Here is a 25,561-nt window from a genome sequence, read left to right on the forward strand (position 1 = left end):
ACCCGTGCGCGTGTACGTGTCAGCCGGTAATTAGTGGGCTATTTATGGTGTCGTTTGAAGATTTATTTCGTGTTATTTATGTGATTTGAGAGGTAAATATTAGCCAAATCCTTCCAAATCTTGATCTATAAAATATCTCCCTCTAGTTCTCAAAGCTCAAAAATGCTCTTATCAATACTTTTATTTTCTCGCTTTTCTGAAAAAAAAAACTTTTTTAACAATTTCTTTCACCAAATTAGTACATGACATTTTGCTGGTTTATTTCAGCTAATTATGGCAATTTTTTTTGTGGAAATTTAATTTTGTCGCTGGATTGGCAAAATTTTCACTGCTCAAGTGCTTGTAGGGTATCTCCTCTAATCGAACCACCCTGAAAATTGAAAACATTAGTCAAAATCATTGCTTTAATAGTTGTCACTGATACCTGATACCCCATGGGGATAGGTTTTGATTCGTCCAAGTTACCGGTGTTTCATTTTTAGTATCACGTTAGATCTTTTTTTAATTGTTTTTAAAACTTAATTTTTTTAACCTGCTCACAGATTTTTTTTAAATTTATTGCTCGTTTGAATTTTCAATGGCGTCAAATCATTTGTAATTGATTTGTAAAAATTATGGATCTAGGAAAAAAACAATATTTAATTTTGTTTCAAAGTGCTTTTTGCAACTTTTCTTTAAAAATAATTGGACTTTAAATTAATGAAAAATTTGCCAATTTTTCTTAAAAAATTTAATTATTTAAAACATTTGCTAGAACATATATATTTCGGAAAGTATTTTGTTTTTCATTGAACGCCTTGCTTGTTTATTACTTAACTTGTTCAACATTACTAAACAATGCTTGTTTTGAAATAAATAAATAATTTTATGACAGCTTAAAAAATTTTAAATAGAGCGAATAAAAATAGTAGACTTTACTGATTGAATATCATACCTAAATATTTTTGAAATTGAACTCGATTTTTTCTCATATTTACTACATATATTTACTTTTATATCTGTGATTGTTTTTTACGTGTATTATTACTTAAAAATCTTTGATTTGTTTTAAAATTTTACGTGTTTTTTTATTTAGACCTGTTTAGATTTCTCCTGAACTCCTTGAATTAAAAAAATCGTTTTTGAGAAAACGATGGAAATTTTAAAACTTGTCTAATTTCATGCCTAAGTAGTAGGATTGTTTAAATTCGACCTTTTGTCGTCTTGACTTTGTCCAAGTGCATATGCCTATGATATTGAACTGAATTGCCATGACTTAATCAGTGACTTTCTCATACAAAATCGAATGGAAACAGGTATTTTGCTTGGATAGCTCTAATTTTCGTGCAATCGAGTTCATATTTGGAGTTTAAGCTTATTAAATCCCTGTACAGGAAGGAATCGCTCTTATAAGAATGTTTTTCCTTACTTACTTACTTTTACTGCTCAGACAACCCCCGGGTCATGAGCTGTCTCCAGATGCGCTGCCACTGAACTCGGTCTTGGGCTGCTACTCTCCAATTCCGACTCGGAACTCCCACACTTCGAAGATCTTCCTCCACTTGGTCTAACCACCTTGCACGTTGCGCCCCCCTCCGCCGCGTTCCAGACGGCTCCGAATTGAACACCAACTTCACCGGATTGATAGTCTGGTTCGGTTGGCGCGCATCCAGCGCGTCCGGCATTCTCGCGACGTGTCCGGCCCACCTGATCCGGCCAGCCTTGGCGACTTTCCGAATGCTTGGCTTGCCGTAGAGTTGCGCCAGCTCGTGGTTCATCCTTCTCCGCCACACAGTGTTCTCACGCACGCCGCCAAAGATCGTCCTAAGCACTCGCCGTTCGAAAACTTCAAGTGCTTGCAGGTCCTCCTCGAGCATCGTCCACGTCTCGTGCCCGTAGAGAACGACCGGTCTTATCAGCGTTTCGTACATGGTGCACTTTGTACGCCGGGAAAGATTACCAGACCGCAGGGTCTTGTGGAGTCCATAGTAGGCACGACTACCGGTGATGATGCGCCTCCGAATTTCTCTGCTGCAGTTGTTGTCAGACGTTACCAACGAACCGAGGTACACAAACTCCTCCACGACCTCGAACTCGTCGCCGTCGATCGTCACGCTCGGTCCTATGCGAGCCCTAAGGGACTCGGTTCCTCCTGCCAGCAGATATTTCGTCTTCGCCACATTCACCTTCAATCCAACCTTTTCTGCTTCCCGCTTCAATTCGGTGTACCGCCTGGCCACCTCCTCGAACGTCCTGCCGACAATGTCCATGTCGTCGGCATAGCAGATGAATTGGCTGGATCGGTTGATAATCGTGCCCCGCATGTTGAAGCCCGCCCGCCTCATTACACCTTCAAGCCCAATGTTGAAACAGAGGCCGGAGATACCGTCGCCTTGTCGCAGTCCCTTGCGCGATTCGATCGGGTCGGACATCGCCCCGAAATCTTCACGCTGCACCGTGCCCCGTCCATCGTCGATTTCACCAGTCTGATCAGCTTCCCGGGAAAGCCGTTCTCGTACATGATCTTCCATAGCTCTTCGCGATCGACCGAGTCGTACGCGGCTTTGAAATCGATGAACAGGTGGTGCGTCGGGATCTGGTACTCGCGGCATTTTTGGAGGATTTGGCGTAGCAAAAGATTTGGTCCGTCGTCGATTTCCCTCCACAAAACCGGCTTGGTACGGCCCAACGAAATCCTTTGCTCGCTCCGACAGACGACAGAAGATGATCTGAGACAGCACTTTGTAGGCCGCGTTGAGAATAGTGATGGCTCGATAGTTCTCACATTCCAACTTGTCCCCCTTCTTGTAGATCGGGCATATTACTCCCTCTTTCCACTCCTCCGGTAGCTGTTCTGTGTCCCAGACCTTGACAATCAGCCGGTGTAGACAGGCCGCCAGCTTGTCCGGGCCCATCTTGATGAGTTCAGCACCGATACCATCCTTACCCGCTGCTTTGTTGTTCTTCAGCTTGTAACCAGTGGGTGTGTAGTGAGTGAATTCCAGTGACACAGGGGCAGGTTAGCGAGTGTGTTCGTTGAGAGTGAGACGATTTGGTTTGTGTCACCCACGGAGAGCGAGCGCGACCACCCCGTATGAGATCGCCAATGAGATGGAGTAACGCCGCTAGCCACCACCAGAGGGCCGAAGAACATCGCAAGGATGGTAGCGGTGGCGAAAAGGATGATGATGATGATGGGGCGAAATATGGGACTTCGCCGGATCAGAGGTTCGCGGTTCCATGTCCTGCCGTAGATCGGCCATTTGCCCGGTGTATTGGAAAGAGTACGTATCGTACAAATCGCGAGTGAAGCCGTCCGAGCTACGATTAAAGCTCCGCGGCGTAATAAAGTGAAGTGCCGCAACTCGCCAAGGAGAAGGACTTCACGGAGGACACGGAAAGACCGTGCAAGACACCCCAGGACATCCAGGTAAACCCGCGAACTTGTCAATAACCCTGATCCGTGCCCCGAAACCAACGCCCAGTGTAACCGCCATCTTGTTCCCCCATCTCATCACAGGACCCCGTAGTTTTAGCTACAAAAGCCGGAATCCGCGACTCGGATCTTCCGGAACAACCCGTGGCTCGCAAGTGGTATCCCCAACCCGTCCACCGTGCACAATCGGTGTCGACCAGCGACCAGCCGCTCAAAGCTGAGTCGTGTGAGTCCTCCATCCGGGAACCACGAGCCACACCCGAAGACCTGCCTTACATCAACCAACCCTGCGCCGGAAACCGGGCAAGACCAGCGGTACCTTCTGGGACAGCTGAAGCTCGAGTCCGTCAACACACTCGAGGACGCGCAGAGGGCAGGCAAACGAGGGTCCAGCGAAGGCTGCAGCAGCATCAACCCGTGCGTCGGAACGTCGACGGCCACGACAAGCCACCCCAGGCCAGCGAGCAGCGCGAGCAGGCCGAGGTCGGAGACAGCGATCGCGTCAGCAGATCCAGCAGCAGCGGCAGCAGTAGCTGAGGGCCCCGAGCAGCAGGTCCGCCCACGGACAAACAAGGAAGAAAGTGTCAAGGTAGGAGATAGACAATAAGGAAGTGGGTTAGGACAGGAGGGAGAAGGTCAGGTTTAGGAGGAAGCCGTGACAAGAACGTGACAAACAGGACAATAAACCGAGGAGTTAAGCTTGATGCGACACCAGTGTTTTCCTGCCTCGTGAGCATAATTTATGCCGACCCTGAGGTTAAAAAAGGGAGTTATTTGGACCACCCACTCACCCCATTGAGTTTTATATTTCGATCCCCTTGCCTTGTAGCATGAAATAACTAAGAGGGTCACCCTAGTAGACCCGAAAGTTATACTTTGGCGCCCAACTTAAAAGTCAGTTTATGCTACTTGTGCAGGATACACGTTTTACTTCAATAAGGTGTTCGCCGAGGTCTCTGGGAAGACGCCCTGTTTCGTACCCAGTGCACTCTACCAATTTCACAAGTCACACTTGCACGGCTGTTTTTGACCGAATTTACCTGACGAATAAATTTGCATTTGAGGGGTCTTGGAGTTCTGTCAATGATAGTGAGAGACTACCAACAGAGAAGAGGTTCAACTTAAAAAGATCAATTGTCGGAAAATTTAGTATACTAACTGTAAATTCAACAAAAATCCGGAACATTTCTTCATCTGTGCACTGCAGTCATCTTTTCATCTCATCCAAATAAAACACCGAGCAGAAAAAGTCATTTATTGATCCATTGATGATCATTAGTCTCATTCACAATTGAGTGATTGATTGATATAAAAACTGTGATTCTTAATTAGCTTTTACGAGCGTGAACAAATTTTAGGTTTTTCAATTATTTGCAATCTACAGCAGGCAGATCAATTTTGCATTCTAGGAAGTGCGTGAACAAATTCTAGTTTTCTAATTTAAAAGAGCAATTTACAATTTGTGACTGAGCAAATTTCTAGTTACATTTTCCAATTATCTCATTTTTGCACTTGATCAAAACCTAGGTGCACTTATTTTAAATTTTACGACGTTTATTTGTGTCGTTTGATTTTTGTTATTTATTTCTTTTAAATTTCTAATTATCTTTGATTTTCCTTAATCTGCCATGGATTTAAACCAACTAATTGCACTGTATCATGGGATGGACACAGCTCACTTGCCCATTGATGAGCTGGACCATGAACTGAGGACACGTAGCATGAGTGATGCGGCTTCACGTAGTCAAAAGGAACAAGCATTACGCGTTCGTCTGAAAGAAGAAAAAAGTATGTTAAATGTTGAGTTTCGGTTTGTAAGCGTATCAGTTGATGAAGAGTTAGCAGTTTGTGATGATAAGTTGAGCTGGATTGAACGACATCTGGAGACTAGTAGATCACAACGAGCTCCCGCTCAGGTTTACAAAACGAGACTGGTTCATTTCCTATTCCGGTTGATGCGTCTCAAAGAGAGAGTCACCGATGAGAGGAAATTGACCAGCATAGCGACACTCGCGAGAGTATGTATGGAGTTACTCAATACATATTACTCTCTCACTTCTCACCTTCCAGTAGTTAGAGCAGCTGAGTTGGCTTTGGTCAATGAAAACTTAACAAAATTGCTGAGAGAGGAAGTGGTGAGTGAAGAAGGACAGATAGAGAATGAGAAAGGTACTGGTGATGGTAACAAGGTGCAACATAATGCTACGAAGGAGAGGCTTCTTGCTGCAAACAAGGAACTCATTACCGTAGTACACCAATTGATGAATCAGATTCAGATGCTGGAGGCAACCCAGAAGGAGAAGGACAAGCCTTGCAAATCCACCAACAGTACCCAGATCGCGGAGAGAGTTCCCAAGAACTCAGGAGACGGAAAGCCAAAACCGAATGATTTTTTTGATTGGCTAAAACAAAAGGGTAGCGTAGAAACGAGTTTGAATGAATCGGAAGGTACAGAAAGCAACGACAAACCAAACGTTAATGGAGCGTCAACACACAGGGAACTGACGGTGAATAAACGTTTGCCGGTTCACAAGTGGGCGATTCATTACGATGGTATGGATAACGGACGAAAGCTGAATGAATTCTTAAAGGAAGTTGAGTTCAATGCGCGTTCGGAACACTTTTCCGAGGATGAACTGTTTCTGAGTGCTCACCACCTGTTCACTCATAAGGCACGTGCGTGGTTTATGGAGGTGAATGGAAACAACGAATTGGGTTCTTGGAGGAGATTAGTAGAGGAGTTGAAAGCAGAGTTCTTACCTGTCGACATGGATTATGTTTACGAGCGTCAAGCCAGCAACCGTAAACAAGGTGCTAGAGAGAAGTTCCAGGACTTTTACTTGGACATGGTCCGGATCTTCAGGAATATGTCGAGTCCTTGGGATGATAAGCGGAAGTTCGAGGTGCTTTTCCGGAACACGCGTGAGGAGTGCCAAATCGCCATGCTTGCCGCTAACATCTCCGACATTCCTAAAATGAAAGAGTTTTGTAAGAAGTTTGACGCTATAAACGGGAACATGTTTCGACAGAAGAAGGAGAGGTTTTCCTCAAATTTAGTGAGGATTGACGAGATTAAAGAGCAACATCAACATTTTCACAACAACAACAGACAGTTTTTCCAGCAGAAGCAGAACAATTCTGGTGGAATCCGACATCAGAACCGGAACCAGGACAAACCGAAACAAGAGACAGAGAAGCGTGAGCAGAACGAAAGCTCACAAGAAAGCAGAGAGCATCAGAATCGTGAGGAACCAAGGAGGGAGTACAGACCGGAACAGGAAACTAAACAAACACAACGGAGTTCAGTATCGGTGTTAAGCGGAATCAAAGCCTTGCAGCGGATTGTGAATGCTTACATTCCTGTGAAGCGGGGTGTTTGCTATAATTGCCACGAGCCAGGCCATGGTTTTGCTGATTGTCCGATGGAGCTGAATCTCTTTTGCGAGCGTTGCAGTTTTCCAGGTTTCGAAACCGGAAGTTGTCCGTTTTGTGAGTCAAAACCAAAACGGGACTGCTCAGTAAGACGAAGCAGGCGGAAACAGATTCCACCTGAACATCACGATTCCAGCGAGGAGAATCCAGCAGAAATTTTAGATCAGCTCGGCTATTCACGGGTTAGAAGAGAAGTTGCGGGGGAGTCTGAGATTGCATCGATGCTCATCACCCTCAGTAACGACTCTAGGCCGTTTGTGAAGGTCGACATGCTGGGAATTTCTGTAATTGGATTGCTCGACAGCGGAGCACAACGAACAGTAATCGGAGGGAGAAAACTGATGAAGGATTTACAACTTAAACTTAAACCCACAACCACAACCCTGAAGACAGCAGCAGGACAAGATTTGGAAGTGCTGGGGAGCACGGACATTCCAATCACGTTCAACGGAATAACGAGGATTCTACCGGTTCTAGTCGCACCGAAGCTGGCACGGAGATGTATCTTGGGATATGATTTCTGGCAGCGATTCGGGATTAGGCCAAGCACGTACGAGTTCGTCGATGCGATCGACGAAACAGAAGAAGCCAACGTAGAAGAAGAAGAACATTTCAGTGAAGATCAGTTACAGCAGTTGGAGGAGGTCAAGAAGTTGTTTTTAGTTGCACGTCCAGGAAGTTTCGGCAAAACGGATCTGATCGAGCATAAGATCGAGATCAAGGAGGAGTTTCAGGGAGCGGATCCTGTAAGGAAGAACCCGTATCCTTGGAGTCCGGAAATTCAAGGAAAAATTCATCGAGCTGTGGACGCCATGCTGGAGAACAACATTATTGAACCGTCCGACTCTGACTGGGCTTTACCGGTGGTACCGGTGAAGAAGAGAGACAGCGAAGACGTCAGGCTGTGCCTGGACGCCCGAAAGCTGAATGAGCGAACCAAGAGGGATGCATATCCTCTCCCCCATCAAAACAGGATTTTAAGCCATTTAGGTCCATTTAAATATCTATCAACGATCGACTTGAGTCAAGCTTTTCTGCAGGTGCCCCTGAATGAGGATTCGCGCAAGTTTACAGCGTTCTCCATTCCAGGAAAAGGCCTGTTTCAGTTCACTCGCTTGCCGTTTGGACTGATCAATAGCCCGGCAACCCTCAGCAAGCTAATGGATCGAGTTTTAGGTCATGGTGCACTTGAACCTTCCATTTTTGTGTACCTTGACGACATTGTTGTGGCAAGTCATTCTTTCGACGACCACATACAAAAGTTAAAAGACCTTGCGAGACGGCTTTCACAAGCAAATTTGTATATTAATTATGAAAAGTCCAATTTCTGTTGTCCTGAACTACCGTATCTCGGATATATTTTGTCCAGAGATGGACTCAGGCCTAACCCAGATCGAGTTCAAGCGATTCTAGGGTTTCAGGTCCCAAATTCGATACGGGCTTTGAGGCGATTCCTCGGTATGATAAATTATTACCGCAGGTTTATCGAGAACTTTTCCAAAATAACTGCTGCTCTCACAAACTTACTTAAAAATAAGCCTAAGAGAGTGCAGTGGACTAAGGAAGCAGATGAGGCTTTTCAGGTCATCAAGGAGCGTTTGATTTCCGCGCCCGTGATGGCCAACCCGGACTTTAGCGTCCCGTTCTGCGTGCAGACCGACGCTAGCGATTCCGCTCTCGCAGGAGTTCTAACGCAAGTTCACGATGGGGTAGAGAAGGTTATCGCATATCACTCGGAGAAACTGAATGGAGCCGAGCTCAATTACCATGCCGCCGAGAAGGAGGGATTGGCCGCGCTCAGGTGCATTGAGAAGTTCCGTGGTTACATCGAGGGAACCCATTTCACACTCGTCACGGACTCGTCTGCGCTCTCATTCATCATGAGATCGAAGTGGCGCTCATCTTCGCGGCTCAGCAGATGGAGCATAACACTTCAACAATACGACATGGAAGTCAAACATCGTCGCGGGAAAGACAACATCGTGCCGGATGCTCTGTCTCGGTCGATGGAGTCGCTAGGTGCGAACGATGGAGACGCGTGGTACAACAACCTGTTTCAGGCTGTGACCGAGGATCCCGAGAAGTACATGGACTTCCGGATCGACGATGGCCGGCTGTACAAGCTCGTTTCTTCTCAATCGGATGTTCTAGACTACCGGTTTGAGTGGAAAGAGTGCGTGCCGGAATCTAAGCGTCAAGAGGTGTTGAAAAGCGAGCACGATGGAAAGCTTCACATCGGCTTTGAGAAGTGCATCGAGCAGCTGAAAAGGAGGTATTATTGGCCGAGAATGAGTGCCGACCTCAAGAAGCACATTGGGAGATGCGACTCGTGTAAGGAGAACAAACATTCCACGGTGTCGATGGCACCAGAGATGGGAAAGCAGCGAGTAGCAACAAAACCGTTTCAGATCGTGTGCATGGACTACATCCAATCTCTTCCCAGAAGCAAGCAGGGCAATGCCCACTTATTGGTCATTCTTGACATCTTCTCTAAGTACTGCCTTCTTGTTCCGGTGAAGAAGATATCTGCTAGTTCATTGTGCACGATTTTTGAGCAAAATTGGTTGCGAAAGTTGTCGGTACCACAGTACTTGATCACGGACAACGCCACGACATTTCTGTCCAAGGAGTTCCAGGAGTTACTACAGAAGTACGAGATTCAGCATTGGGCGAATGCTCGTCACCGTAGCCAAGCGAACCCGGCGGAAAGGCAGAACCGAACGATCAACGCGATGATCCGCACGTACGTTCGTGAGAACCAACGTTTGTGGGACACAAAGATCTCGGAGATAGAGCACGTGTTGAACAACACGGTGCACTCAACAACAAAATTCACCCCACATCGCATAGTGTTTGGGCACGAGATTGTCACTCGTGGTACTCAGCATCGGTTGGAGAAAGACGAGGAATCCACAGAAGAAGAGAGGATGGAGGCGATGAAGGGAGTAGAAAGGTAGAAGGGAGTAGAAAAATCTGGGAAATGGTGAGAGAGAATCTTAAAAAGGCTCACGAGAGCACAAAAAGGACATACGATCTGCGTCACAAGAGGTACTCACCTTCGTTTGACGTTGGCCAGCGGGTTTTCAAGCGGTCGTTCCGACTGTCGTCCGCAGGTAACGATTATAACGCCAAGCTGGGTCCTCAGTACGTGCCGTGTGTCGTTGTTGCCAAGAAGGGCACAAGCTCGTACGAAGTCGCCGACATGAATGGAAAGTCCCTGGGAGTGTTCTCAGCAGGTGACTTGAAGGCGTAGTTTGCCGCGCATGGAGCATGATTGCAGCCGATTCCCGTGGAAGGTCAGGAGGTGCTCCGACAGCTAGTCCGACAAAAAGTTCATCTGGTCCAGTTGTCCATTCCCTTCTGCATAATTTCGCCATGTTTCGGGAGTGCAGGTGCATTATGTTGTGCAGCAGTGCGATGCAGATGCACTGTAGGCAGGTTGTGTAGAAGAAAGTCGACAGTATTAGTAAAATCCTAGGTCAATCAAAGAGAATTGTATTTTGTTTCACATTTTAATTGATTTTAATTTGTTTTGTGTTGTTTCATTGATAGGAGTTGATGAATGAAATGCAGTTTGCACATAAATGCAGCAGTTGCATTGATTATCTTGGTATGCGGTACTGTAAAGAGCTCATCTAGTACTGCACTACTTAGTGATCGATGGCGTATGTCTGTATGAGTGCGAATGTTGTACGTAGATATCATAACCTCGAAAGTCACTGTCCAATAGTAAATTTTGTGCCCAATAGCAGTTTTGTGCGAATCGCAACAGTTTTCTAGTCAGTCGTCGTGTCTTTGAACACACCTCGTAGTCTGAGAAGTCTAGTCAGTTCTAGTTCACCGTACTTACCTTTGTACGCATATTTTCCTCATATTTTTTTTTCATTCACATGTAGAATATCAACAATGATCTCGCAACTAGGAAATCATTAAGTTTATTCAACCTCACTTGAGATTCCACTAATTATTGATCAAAAGCGCTTTTCCAGATCTGGTTTGATCTTAAAATGATAATCTACCCTCAAGGAGAGGTGAATAAACTCAAAATATTTTCCTAATTGTAAAATCATTGCGACTTACCATATTATTCAAGCACATATTGATCACATGTAGCTTGACAATAGTTTGACATTAGCATGACAGTTGACAAACGGGAGCTGATTGCATACACAGATGAAGAAGTGATAACGTTATCAACACGATCGGGTCAACTCCGACAATTGAAATATTTCGCGCGCGCGTATGAAATGAAGATGGTACCGTAAAATTGCGTCGTTTTGAACATGTTTTTTTTTTAATTTATTTATTTCCGGAAATTTAGGGTATTTTTGTTTATTGCATGCTTAATTTATTCAAAAATATAAAAAAAATAGAAAAAAATAAATAAAATTTGCTTGCTTAAAAATTCCAAAAATAAATTATTCATAATTAAATTCTTTGAATTATCTCAGTTATCTGATTGGAATCGCTGGAGACCGGAGTCGATAAGACATTGATGGTCAGTAGAGACTTTTTACAGTCTTGAAACAGAGAGGAGCTTTCGAGCGATGATAACTTATGACCCCGATCCAATTCAGGACTGATGTAAATAGAAAAATGTTGCATGCTAGTTTTAATTTGTACATATTTTATTTGTTATTTATTTATTTATTCATTTATTTATTCTGTGATGTAAATTGTAAATTTTGTAAATAGTAACGGTTTTAAATTGTTCCTCATCTTTGTTGGTTAGTAGGACTTTGTGATGTGTTGCTGGAGGCCGGAGTTGAAGAAACATTGAGGGCCAGTACATTGGTAAAACCGATTAAACAGCGTGGAGTTGAACACTTGTGTTACAACGATGAAACCTTATGACCCCAACACAACCCACACTGTGCGAAATGTCTCCTTTCATGTATTCGTCTGCAGGACCTAGTAAAACGCATTTTTATTCGAGTAAATTCCTGTCAACTACTGCGCGCAAAACATAAGAAGTGTGAAAAGCGATTTTGTGAGAATGCAGTGGTTACGACGTAGGTTCAGCAGGACGCTACATCTTATTGAAGTGAATGTTAAAAAAAAATATTAGCTTCACTAATATTTTTTTACCCGAGTGGGAGGAGAGTGTAACCAGTGGGTGTGTAGTGAGTGAATTCCAGTGACACAGGGGCAGGTTAGCGAGTGTGTTCGTTGAGAGTGAGACGATTTGGTTTGTGTCACCCACGGAGAGCGAGCGCGACCACCCCGTATGAGATCGCCAATGAGATGGAGTAACGCCGCTAGCCACCACCAGAGGGCCGAAGAACATCGCAAGGATGGTAGCGGTGGCGAAAAGGATGATGATGATGATGGGGCGAAATATGGGACTTCGCCGGATCAGAGGTTCGCGGTTCCATGTCCTGCCGTAGATCGGCCATTTGCCCGGTGTATTGGAAAGAGTACGTATCGTACAAATCGCGAGTGAAGCCGTCCGAGCTACGATTAAAGCTCCGCGGCGTAATAAAGTGAAGTGCCGCAACTCGCCAAGGAGAAGGACTTCACGGAGGACACGGAAAGACCGTGCAAGACACCCCAGGACATCCAGGTAAACCCGCGAACTTGTCAATAACCCTGATCCGTGCCCCGAAACCAACGCCCAGTGTAACCGCCATCTTGTTCCCCCATCTCATCACAGGACCCCGTAGTTTTAGCTACAAAAGCCGGAATCCGCGACTCGGATCTTCCGGAACAACCCGTGGCTCGCAAGTGGTATCCCCAACCCGTCCACCGTGCACAATCGGTGTCGACCAGCGACCAGCCGCTCAAAGCTGAGTCGTGTGAGTCCTCCATCCGGGAACCACGAGCCACACCCGAAGACCTGCCTTACATCAACCAACCCTGCGCCGGAAACCGGGCAAGACCAGCGGTACCTTCTGGGACAGCTGAAGCTCGAGTCCGTCAACACACTCGAGGACGCGCAGAGGGCAGGCAAACGAGGGTCCAGCGAAGGCTGCAGCAGCATCAACCCGTGCGTCGGAACGTCGACGGCCACGACAAGCCACCCCAGGCCAGCGAGCAGCGCGAGCAGGCCGAGGTCGGAGACAGCGATCGCGTCAGCAGATCCAGCAGCAGCGGCAGCAGTAGCTGAGGGCCCCGAGCAGCAGGTCCGCCCACGGACAAACAAGGAAGAAAGTGTCAAGGTAGGAGATAGACAATAAGGAAGTGGGTTAGGACAGGAGGGAGAAGGTCAGGTTTAGGAGGAAGCCGTGACAAGAACGTGACAAACAGGACAATAAACCGAGGAGTTAAGCTTGATGCGACACCAGTGTTTTCCTGCCTCGTGAGCATAATTTATGCCGACCCTGAGGTTAAAAAAGGGAGTTATTTGGACCACCCACTCACCCCATTGAGTTTTATATTTCGATCCCCTTGCCTTGTAGCATGAAATAACTAAGAGGGTCACCCTAGTAGACCCGAAAGTTATAAGCTTCTTGATGGCATCCTTAACCTCCCTCATCGTGGGTGCTGGCTCGTCCTCGCCGTCCACCATACCGCTGACGTCGTTTCCCCCGTCGTCCTGGTACTCCGCCTCTGGGCCGTTCAGGTGCTCGTCGAAATGCTGCTTCCACCTTTCGATCACCTCACGCTCGTCCGTCAAGATTCCTCCGTCTTTATCCCGGCACATTTCGGCTCGCGGCATGAAGCCAGTCCGGGATTGACTGAGTTTCTTGTAGAACTTACGCGTTTCGTTGGAGCGATACAGCTGCTCCATATCCTGGAACTCCAACTCTTCCAGGCGGCGCTTCTTATCCCGGAAGAGATGGGTTTGCTGTCTTCGCAACTGTTTGTACGACTCCTTGTTCCCACGGGTGTTGCGCAGCAGCCACTTGTCCCGCGCTGCTTTCTTCTCGTCCCAAATCGCCTGACATTCCTCGTCGAACCAGCCGTTCCGTCGAACTCGGTCCACGTACCCGATGGCGCTCGATGCCGCTGCGTTGATGGCTGCTTCCATGTGGCTCCAGCAGGCCTCCAGAGGGGCTTCGGCGAGCTCACCCTCGTCAGGCAACGCAGCTTCGAGTTCCCGCGCGTACTGGGTAGCGACCTCAGGATCCTTGAGTCGCTCCAGGTTATACCGCTGCGGGCGACGGTACCGGATCTTGTTGACCTCGGACAGGCGTTGGCGCAGCTTTGCCACCACCAGGTAGTGGTCCGAGTCGATGTCCGCGCCACGGTAGGTTCTGACGTCGATTATGTCCGAGAAGTGCCGACCATCGATGAGAACATGGTCGATTTGCGTCTCCGTGTCGTTTGGTGATCTCCAGGTGTACTTGTATAGGAGGTGTGCTGGAAGAAGGTACTACGTATGGCCATGTTTCGGGAGGTAGCGAAATCGATGAGTCGTAGGCCGTTCTCGTTCGTCTGCTGGTGAGCGCTGAACCTCCCAATAACCGGTCTAAACTCCTCCTCCTGGCCAACTTGAGCGTTCAAGTCGCCGATGACAATCTTGACGTCGTGTTTTGGACACTTCCTGTACTCGCGGTCAAGAAGCTCGTAGAAAGCGTCCTTGTCATCGGCGTCGCTTCCCATGTGCGGGCTGTGCACGTTGATGATGCTCAGATTGAAGAATCGGCCCTTGATTCTCAACCGGCACATTCTGTCGTTGACTGGCCACCACCCAATCACGCGCTTCGCCATTTCACCCAGCACGATAAAAGCTGTCCCCAGCTCGTGTGTATCGCCGCCGCTCAATACATAGTATACCCACCGAGTTCTCGGTGGTCCTTCCCCGTCCAGCACACCTCCTGCAGCGCCACGACTTCGAGACCGCGGACCCGCAATTCGTTGTGAAGAATGCGGTCGCTCCCATCGAAGTTGAGAGACCTGCAGTTCCACATCCCGAGTTTCCAATCCCTGGATCCCCGAAAATCGGGTCGGAATGTTTTTCCTGTTTCCATTTATTTACCGTCCTTTCTTTAGACAAATAAGCTATAAGATTGTTTTTTTAAAAGAAATGTAAAGAGAGATTGAAAACGTTTGAAACAGCACGGTCACGGTAATTTGAGTTACTTTACAAGAATAAGTTTTTATCTTAACAGTAACCAAAAACTGTTCAATTTCATTTCTGAAACGCATCTGAAGTCATACAGATTAACAACAATTCTAGATGACAAAATATTATTTTGCTGCTTGAAAAAATAAGTAGATTTTTTAAAATGCCCGATAAACGCAAATTTATATTTTCCCAAAATAATTCAAGCAATCAATGGAAATTTGGTTTATTGGACTAAAAAAATCCAGTTATGTTTTCAAGCTGCAATAGTAGTTTTTGCAACAAGTTACAAAAAGAGGTTTTTATCCAACTCGGTGAACCTCGTTGGATAAATGTACGACTCGTGCTGAAAAAATCAAGTTTTGCAACGAGTTCCATACAACATTTTTTGCAATTCCAAAAAACACACACTGAGTGAAATTTTATGTCAAATTTTCCTGTATTTTGTCAATAAATCGTTTAAATCAAAAAAATGTTGAAAAGTGTTACTTTTCGAAACAAGTGCTGAAAAGTTCAACTTTTCAGCATCCATTTGAGTGCTGAAAAGAAGAACTTTTCAGCATTTATTTTGAAAAGTGTTGCTATTCGATTCTGTTATTTTTGGTACAGAAAAGTAGGCTATTTCGTCGTTCAAGAATGACAGGAAAAGTAAGTAGTTTCACGACGAAATTGCAAAAAATAATATTTTGACATTGAAACTCCTGGTTTCGGTGTTTTTTAAATACCTCTGACTAGAGGCGGTTTCTAAAACACTCAAAATGTAAAAATAAAATTTTGTTTATTCGACCCTAAAAAAAAATAACTCTTGGTAAACCGTAAACTGGGGTGACATTGGTAGGATTTCAATTTATTTTTAGAGAATATCCCAACTGGTAAGGTATATCTTTAGACTACTATTTTTAAAACATGTTGTGCACACAAGGTCCCTGCACTATTTTTGGAAAAAAAATTTATGGTAAAAATAGTTTGAAATTCTTATTTTGAGTTCCGGAAGGACTTTGATAATCATAGTTTTCTTGTTAAAATAAGATTAAAAGTGTTCAATTCAATTCAATTCAATTCGGTTTTATTGGTGAATAATCAAGATACAATAAGTTCTTTTGAGGTACGTTACAGAGTTTTGTAGTTCCTTACAGCTGTGTGTTACATCATAATCCATTTTGGAACAGTTATTGCTGTAAATAAAGGTGTCACTAAGAGTAAGAAAAAAAAATTAAAAAAAAAACTTACTCAAAAGATTAAAAGTGTTCAAATCTTATGTGTGCTTCAAATCCACCATCAATAAGGTTGCTACTATAGCTCAAAGGGAAAAAATTGTTTCTATTAAACTAACTAAGTTTATAAGCTGTTTAACAATATAAATATAGATTTTTGGTAAAATTGTTAAAAAGTCAAAATTTTGCCTGAAATTCGTTGAAACTAGTTTTGTGAATCAAAAGTAAACACATTTTATATGAAATGTGTCCTTCTGAAATTGCCTGTAAATTATGAGATCTTTTAAATTTTCAATTTCAATTCGGTTTTATTGGTGAATAATCAAGATACAATAAGTTCTTTTGAGGTACGTTACAGAGTTTTGGAGTTCCATACAGCTGTGTGTTACATCATAATCCATTTTGGAACAGTTATTGCTTGTAAATAAAGGTGTCACCAAGAGTAAGAAAAAAATAAAAAAAACTTACTAAAATTGTAAGGGAAAGGGGATAGAAATAGAAAAAGCTTAAAACTAGATCACAGTTTTTTATCCTTTCATCAGCTCCCCAAGGGCCAGGAATTGCTCCGCCTTGTTACGGCAGGTCCGAAACCGCGTCATCATCTCCCCTGCGAGAGCAAAGAACTCTGGCAGGGTAAAGAGATCTTCTCCGGTAACTTCTTGCTGGGCCGTATTGCCACTGCCGGCAGCGACCACGCTGGCGAACGATCGCCCCCATCCAGGAGGGAACTTATTAAACCTTCCCAGGTGGAAAATTGTTCAAAGAATCCTTAAATGCATTTTCCGATATTAAATCATGTTCATTGATAAAATTATGACACTTTGAGAATATTTAAAAATGCTATTCATCAACGTTTTCTTAAGAATAGTTAACTAACTTTGGAAATTTTCAAAATTTAATTTTTTTATTTATTTTTATTTTCTTTTTCTAGAAGAACATTTATCACTTCTCTAACACGGTCAGTATGATTCCATAACATTCCGTACGTATTTAATTCATGTTCTTCATTTTGCGGAAAAATCTCAAACCTATCAAAGTCATCCCGGCTATCAAAGTCACCCCGTTTTACGGTACTTGATATTAGAAAAGAAATTTAAAAGATATAATTAAATTAATTTATACTGAAAGAAAATGGTAGCTTATCACTCGTCAAATCAACTACTCAATTTTTATTTTGAGAATTTTATTTTTATTCTTGAAACTTGATCACACAAATTTCAGCTTTTTAGTATGACCCAAACTCACCTCCCAGATCCAATGTCTCCCCTGATGACGGTAAATCAACAAAATCAATTGATCGATTGAAAAAATACTTCACAAAAGCGCTCCCCAAATTCCATCCAATTGCACTTCAAAACTCTTCCATACGCTGTCAACTGAAATTCCCAAGACCGGCAGATTCAAGCTCAAACTTCCAGCACAATTTAAAAGAATTTCATCTATTCAACATTTCTCACTCCCACTTCCAGCAAACCACTCTAATCTGTTCCAAGCAAAAATTTCCTTCTAAGAACAGCAGCAGCAACAGCTGCTGCCGCCGGGAAAAACTTTGTCCCAGGACTCTCTTCCACACTCACACTTGCAAGCCACGTGTGTGTCGCATTCTATCATATCAAAATTCAATTTCCCAGCTTCTTTTATTTCTCGGAAAAGCGTGTTCGGCGAGTTCCTCTTTTCCCCCAGCCGGTTGGCTGCCGGGTAGACACCCTTTTGCGATTTCAAACTTTGGCATGTTTTCAGCAACTGGGAGGGTAAATTCTTGTCTAACCTGCAGCAAACAACACCCACCATTACCATGTGCGAACTCATACACACACTCCCACACTTATGGTTGCTTAAAGACAGGGGAATACGATTAACTTTTTCCCCGTAAGCTAGAGTTGACTTAAAGTTGGGGCACTCTCAAGACTCGTAGGTTTTTCTTTGTTTGTGCAAGCATTCCTGGTTTTCTTCAGGGCAAAATTGAACCAACTTACCTGGAAATGTCGCCTTCCTCCAACCGAACCACCTCCAGCAGCCCGTAGGAAGAGTACAACTTTTCCAATAATTCCTTTATTTACTCTTCCTGACATGCCAAAGTGGAGATGATAAAGTTAAGCCATTTAATTCGAACGAAAAACGCTTTCCAACTCCATCAAGCTCGAACGGTATGGATGGTGGCAGAGGCCACTTGGTTTACTGGTGAAGTTCTGAATTTGAGGGGTGAATTGGGAAATTTTTTTTTAATTGTAAAAAGCTTTTTTTTTGTATTTTAAATTTTTTAACTGACAAAATATTTGGTCAAATGTAACATATGTTTTTTTTCTAACAGAGGTCAAATAAATAACTATTAGACTGATTTTTAATGCCAACTTTTAAAAAAATCGTGAAACTGTCTGAAATTTCACATTAAAACGTTTTCATTGGGTAATGTATTCATTCATTTAACAATCTACTGTGTTTGAAAAATGTTTTCTTTATAAATGATTATTTTTATTCAAGCTACGTTGTAAACAATGTTAAATTTTGGAAGGTTGAAAAATTTGATTGTAGAAGATTACCTCTTTTCGATGTCATTTTAGCTCAATTTTTGTGGAAGGTATGGAAAATATCATTGAAAAGATATAAATTTACACACTTTTTCTGACACTAAATCTGTCAACATTCCCCGATGTAATATTTCTAAGATTTGTGTAACATAGCTAAAACAAACAGAACACATTTTTTTTTAATTAAAAAACATATTTTTTGTATGAAATTGCTGGATTATTTTTATAATCATATACATTTCTAAAGATTATTTAAAACACATTGTTTGGACCAACGATGCCACATTATTTAATAGGAGATCTGTATTTTCTTGAGAAAAATCTGTATATTAACTGTATCATGTCAAATTCGAAGCCATATAAGATTTATGTTTGACTTTTAACAATAGATTTGAATTTTTTGATTATATTAAAGCATAATTCAATTACCGTAAAACGGGGTGACTTTGATAGCCGGGGTGACTTTGATAGGTTTGCGATTTTTCCGCAAAACGAAGAGTACAATTAAAATACGAAAGGAATGGTTCAGAAACATACTGACCGTGGTAGAGAAGTGTTCAAAGTACCTCATGAAGAACTTTTCATATATTTTTGAAAAGTTTATAAAGTTAGTTAACTATAGTTAAGAAAATGTGGATATAAGTCATTATTTTAAACTTCTCAAAGTGTCATGATTTTCTCAATGAACATGATTTTTAATCGGAAAACGGAATGCATTTTCGAATTCTCTGAACAATTTTCCACTAGGAGAAGGTTAAATAAGTTTGTAAATAATAAAAAAATATGTGTTTTTGAAACACAATTGAAAAAAAAATCTCCAAATTTATAGGCAAATTCAGTTGAACAAATTTCATGTAAAATGTGAAAACTTGTGATTCGTGCTTCGAATTCAGTATAAAATGCAATATAAATCGATAATTTTATAAACAAAACTATTTTTAACAAATTTCAGGCAAAATTCCGACTTTTTAACAATTTTACCTAAAATTTATATGTATTTTGTTAAAAAGCTTATAAACTTAGTTAACTTAATATAAGCATTGATTTTTTTTCTTACAAACTATATCAGCTACTTTAGTGATGGTACATTTAACGTACAAATAAAGTTTGAACATCTTAAAAATGATTTTAACAAGAAAAACTATGACTATCAAAGTCACCCCGGAATTAAAACCAAGAATTTTTAACGTACCTATTTTTCTAAACACTATTGAAAAAACTTTTTTTCCAAAATAGTGCATGGACTTTGTGTGGCCTACCCCAGTACATGTTTTAAAAATAATAATCTTGAGAAAAACCTTACCTGTTGGAAAATATTCTAAAAACAAATTGAAATCCTATCAAAGTCACCCCGGTTTACGGTACTCAATTGTTGAAATTTTTGAAGCAAATCATTTAACAAAAATCTGTATCTAGGTTTTTAAGCGCAGATGGCGTTCGAATGTTGAACGCCCGAAATGTCAAAATCGCGCAGTAGCACCAACATTAGACAAAAAATGTGGCTGTCATGCCATGGGACACTTTTTTCGCAATGTTGGTACCACTGCGCGATTTTGACATTTCGGGCGTTCACCATTCGAACGCCATTTTCGCTTAAAAAGCTGGATATACAGATTTTTGTGATTTTTGGGATCGAAAAATCTGTATAATACAGATTTATCTGTATATCTTTCACATTACCTAAACTTAACCTTACATTACTCATTCTAAGAGGTAAACATACATATTTTCGGAGGTGAAATTACATCTGGGGATGGATACATTTTTCTGACACATATTTTCAGGAAAGTTGAATTCCCAGTCGTAAATTCACATCAGATAATTTGTACTGCTAAACTTTTTATTTTTTTTGATTTACTTTTTTTTTTGATTGTTTTTTTACGTTTTACGTTACATCATAACATAAGTAATATTACACTATCAATTTTCACAATTTCCACACAGTTAACAATCATTTTAATATTTAATCTTGGAATGGGTAGATCTAAATGAATCGGAATAAATGTGTAATTTGGCCTCTTAAAATAAAAAATACCACAATTTCAGTGTAAATATTACAAAATAAAAGAACTAATATCACGCCTTCAAATTTAACAATTTCACATATTTTTTCTACTGTGAAACTCTTTATTTTTATATATTTTTTCTTTAATTTATGTGGAATAAATAAAACTTAACAAGAAAAAATGTTAATTGATCACAAAATTCAATCATTTTTAGAGATTATGTTCTGCTTAATTTTTGACAGGACTTGTTTTTCACTTATAAATAAATTTGAATTTGATAAAGTACACAGAAAAAAGTTGAATTTTGGTAAGTTGAATATTACCTCTTTTTTGAGTAATATTACATAAAAAATATGTAAAAATGTGAATTTGATGGAAATTCACCAAAAATCTGATGAAAATTTACATGTTCCTAATAAAATATGACAATAATGGTCACACATTTAAAAATGGTGTGAATTTGGAAAGTGTTATTTTATCTTAAATATTATGTAATACCTCGAATTATACTGAAAAAGTGGTAAATTTATACATTTGAAGAGGTAAAATTTCAATTTTTTTTAAAAGAAAGATGCCCCCATTTTCAGATGTAAAAATCTTTAATTTTTTACTGTGCACTCAAATTTTTTTGTTAGTAATTTTAATATGTTTTTTTTTTTGTATTCATCAAATATTTTTGTAAAAAATGAGGATTTCCTTTTGTTTACCCCAACTGTCCCATTTAAACACGAAAATGTAATACGCAATCTTAAACGACAAAAAAAGAGGTTGAGGAAATATTCAAGAGAGAGAGGCGGAACTTCCAAGACTTACATTGCTCTGAATATCTCCCTTCGACGACGAGTACACGACAAAGAAGAGGAAAAACATCCAGAAAGCCGGAAAAAGCTCACTTTAATCAATGTCTCATTGGGCTTAAATTGAGTTTGATAAGAGTGGAAAAGCTTTTGCTTTTGTTCTGGTCTAAGAGGGGGTGTGTTCTACAATATGACGACACACACACTCGCATGCAGCACTCGCACACACTGAAGTGAATGAGCTGTTCAAGTGAATTTATATTAAATTCTTTTCCACTTCTTGGGTTCATGGAATTTGGATTTGAGCTGGGCCAGAAACATACGCAGGGCAACGATCCTTTTTCTCTGTTGAGATTGTGAGCAGTAGAAAGTTATGGCAGTTCGGAATTCAAGCAAAACCCCGTTGGAATCAGATCACAGAATGTCTTGTGAGTGGCTTGTTATTTTATGAAGAGTTGAGTGAACTTAAAGAGGGTTGGGTTGGTCTTGAAATATCATAACATTTCAATTACAGATGCAAATTTAACAGAGAGTTACGCAACCTTCAAATATACGTTCTTTCACGAAGAGCTCGAAAATCAGTTGAAAATGTTTTTTTTCTCTTTCTCAGCGTGTACGTAAGTCCACAAAAAGCAGAATCGAAAAGAGAGCTCTTTTTTCTCTCTCAGTGTGTACGAACGTTCGCACAAAACAAAATCGTCAAAAACATCTAATTTTTACTCTCTTTCAAGGTGAACAAACATGGACACAAAGCAGAATCGAAAACTTACAGCAGATGGCCGAGAGCAAAACGTCATGAATTTAGTTTGAGAGCATATTAATCGCGAGAGAAGAATTCCCTTCAATGTTCATTTGAACAAGAAAAACAATGCAACGACATGACTTTTTTCTTGCTTAGCGCAAACAACAATTTAGCGGAAACAATCTCAATTAGAAGCCATCGCATAATTGCAAAACTTGTACAAAGTGACGTGACAGCGAAATCGTAGCTAAAATGGCATTTCTGAAAACTAAAATTCCACCAAATTGCCCTCGGGTAATTGCCATTTCAACACGGTTGTTTTCCAGCGAACTCCCTAATTGCCACCCCCTTCCTATTTTTAAATTGCTTGCCGGTTTCAAATTCTCCATCAAAACGACCCCACTTTGCCGAGTCCCTTCTTAAATCTGACGTCGCGAGCATGCCAATTGTTCCCCCTTCCCTCAAACCCCAAATTTGGGACTCATTTATTTATGTACTTTTGGCGCTATAGTTCGACTTTGGCGCCCTCAAGTGCTTTTCACACCAAATTTGCGCCAAATAAAATATAATACATAAAATTTACCCGGAACCACATCAAGAGCAAGCTGAGACAGACAGACAGCTCTAGACGCGGGCGCAATTGCTGCAGCAAAAGTGTACAACGTGCTCGCGGCTAATTGCATTATCGAGTTGAGCAATTTCGACTGAGGGGGTCGAGAAAAGTTTTGGAAATTCCCCCTCCCACCTCCCTCGCAGGAGTTGTTTGATTTTGAAGGAAAAAGGTGATATTTGGATTTGGGAGGTTCTACGTGAAGGATTTCTGTTAAAGGTGGATTTTTTTTCGATTTCCTAATGAATTGAAAGATCTAAAATAATTTAGAAGGTCTGATATCTTGTGTTAGGTTCAAGCACAGACAAACAGTCGCAAATCTCTTTTCAAATCTATCAGTCAGAAATTTAACCGTCAGTTTAAATAAATGGAAACTCACCACGGCCATTTTAAACTCACCATCGCACTTTACAGGCATTTGACAGGCGTATAAAACTGTATGCACGCAAACTATCGATCAATTTGAGCAATTACGTCTTTGCTGTGCTATCTTTTCGCACGTTGATTTTGGGTCAAATTGGGTTAAGAACAGCTTTTTATGCAGCTTTCATTGCCTCACCTTTTGACAGATCCCAAAAATTCTACTTCAATCTTGAGATATTCAACAAAATCCGAAAGAAAGCTTCAATCTTGTCGTGCTATCTTGACACACCCTGTTATTGCTGTAAGTGCGAAAACTTGCCAAAGAGATTTTAGGTCAGAACTCGTTTGACACACGTACACGTCCACGGTAGTCGGACAAACATTTTTGATTATGACTCGGGACTTCGGAATCAAATTCAACCAAAATTCGGGACAATGCACAGAATGTCCAACCAAACAAAACGTGTTTGTTATTGTTTACATTGCGTGCCTAGAGCACGTTATTGTTTATTCAAGGTCAAACATTGAAATGCGTTATCTCGAAACGTCAAAAAGCGTGCGACAAGATAGCACGACAACGTCGAACTGTCAAACGGGTCAAACGTGGTGAGTTTTTGAATCTTCAAATTGACGGTTAAATTTTCAATTCGTTTGCGTTTTAGAACCACCCCAGCATTACTAGTTTCGAGGGAGCCTTCAAAGAACCTGCAGGACAGAGTTGGGGCGAGGTTCCGTTCGTGAGCAAATAAACATAAATTAAATTTTCCGAAAAACCTTCTGATCCTCGTGGAACGTCGGCGGGGAACTTGGATAGACAGTAGCGCTACTGAGTGGGGGCCTGTTTGCTGCCACTAAATAGCTATCCTGTTGGACGGTTTAAGGCTTCGGGGCTAGAAGTAGCGATATCACGCGAACGTCGAATTGGAAAAAAGGGGAGTTACGCTTTTTTCAGTTGGTTCAAAAAGGGAGATTTTGACAAGGGTTTTAGAAGGTAGAAATTGTTTGACGGGGTGCCACATATTTAGTGCTAGTTGGACAATAGACAGGGGGTCGATTGGAATGGAAGTGCAATGGGAAGTTTGTTGCAATTTATGGACTCGAGCAGTATCCCTACTAAAAACAGAAGTTATGAACTGTTTTTGATAAGGAGGAGTAACCTAGATCCAAGCAACTGAAAAACGTGTGGTGAATAAAACTTGCCGTGGTGAGTTACGGTTAATTCAAATTGGCCGTTAAATTGATGGTTGATGGAATTCAAAAGTGATTTATGTCTATTTGTTCGGGTTAGAACCAAGCCGTTGAAACTAGAGACGACTTAAAGCAAGATTCAAATTGAAAAAAGGGGATGGTAATCGGAATGGAGCTGCTACCAAATTAACTAACTTGCTTGTTGAATTATTTTCTGTAAAAACTGCAAGGTTTTCGTAGCTTACTGTTTATCGAGGTGCAACAATTGATTTGAACTAGATCTAAATGCTGGAAATCAGAACTCAAGATATTCACACTCATGGTTTGACTCAACCCTACCCACAATCAGTTAAGTCCAGACCAGCAACAATGGCCAAAGTCATACTTCTAACCTTCCTTGGAGTTCTCATCCAACACTGCCAAGCCCTGACCATCTCCCCTCAAAAAATCAACAAAGTCTTCACGGCCACTGGCTACCCCCAGCTGGACGCCGCAACGTCCTCCGTCATCGCCACGGATCGCAACGAAGCGGCCATGCTCCTGGCGCAGGTGATTCACGAAAGTGGCGGATTCCGCTATCGGGAGGAAATCGGTGGCCAGAGGCAGTACTATGGCCGCGGGTACATCCAGCTGACGTGGGTCTACAACTACCGGGCGGCCTCGGCGGACCTGTTTGGGGACGATCGGTTGATACGGGATCCCGGGGTGGTTTCGCAGACTCCGCAGATGTCGATGGCGGTTTCGGTGTGGTTCTGGACGAAGAACGTAAGGCCAGCTGGCCCATTTTTCTCAAAAAGTATTCAAAAATTTGACGTAGGCTTGAGCACGATACTGCATGTTTACATTTGATGCTCAGGTTCCAGTTAAAAAAGGGTAACAATTGGGTCCTAAAATGAAGCTTAGATTGCTGATATTATTGTTCACAGCGATAAAGCTTATTTTTCTGAGTACAATGACCCTTTGTACGACCATAAAGAGCTTAAAATGGATTTTTAAATCAATTTTGAAAAATTAACCTCGCGGTCCTTCTTGACAGAAAAGCTCCTACTTGACAGGTCGTTCCAAGGGGACCATAGTTGATCCATCGAAAAAATGTTGTCTTGTCAAAAAAAAATTTTGCATTAAAATGAAAAAAAAAGTGATCAGAAATGGTTTTTAATCGTGTTTTTTACCGTTGTACATAAAAATTGGCATAGGGCTTTAGTATCCAATTGAATAAGGCGATTCTAGCATAGATCTTTGTCATATTGGTCATGTC

General features: G+C 41.9%; 4 protein-coding genes across 4 annotated transcripts in view; all 4 read left to right on the forward strand.

Moving 5' to 3' along the window:
- Positions 1–25,561, forward strand: part of LOC6036065 (insulin-like growth factor-binding protein complex acid labile subunit) — a 68,671-nt gene that overhangs the window by 40,169 nt on the left and 2,941 nt on the right. The gene's annotated exons all lie outside the window — the stretch shown is intronic.
- On the forward strand, positions 3,086–3,952 carry LOC119765948. The gene is made up of 3 exons (XM_038250229.1): positions 3,086–3,207; positions 3,331–3,409; positions 3,500–3,952. The coding sequence occupies exons 1-3, from the start codon at positions 3,086–3,088 to the stop codon at positions 3,950–3,952; spliced, it is 654 nt and encodes a 217-aa protein (XP_038106157.1).
- Positions 12,087–12,953, forward strand: LOC119765949. The gene is made up of 3 exons (XM_038250230.1): positions 12,087–12,208; positions 12,332–12,410; positions 12,501–12,953. Exons 1-3 carry the CDS (start codon positions 12,087–12,089, stop codon positions 12,951–12,953), a joined length of 654 nt encoding a protein of 217 aa, XP_038106158.1.
- On the forward strand, positions 24,673–25,126 carry LOC119765950 (endochitinase At2g43610-like). Its single transcript, XM_038250231.1, has 2 exons — positions 24,673–25,068; positions 25,121–25,126. The coding sequence occupies exons 1-2, from the start codon at positions 24,673–24,675 to the stop codon at positions 25,124–25,126; spliced, it is 402 nt and encodes a 133-aa protein (XP_038106159.1).

This window comes from Culex quinquefasciatus, chromosome 2 (genome assembly GCF_015732765.1).
Source record: "Culex quinquefasciatus strain JHB chromosome 2, VPISU_Cqui_1.0_pri_paternal, whole genome shotgun sequence".
In the NCBI taxonomy this organism is placed as follows: domain Eukaryota; kingdom Metazoa; phylum Arthropoda; class Insecta; order Diptera; family Culicidae; genus Culex; species Culex quinquefasciatus.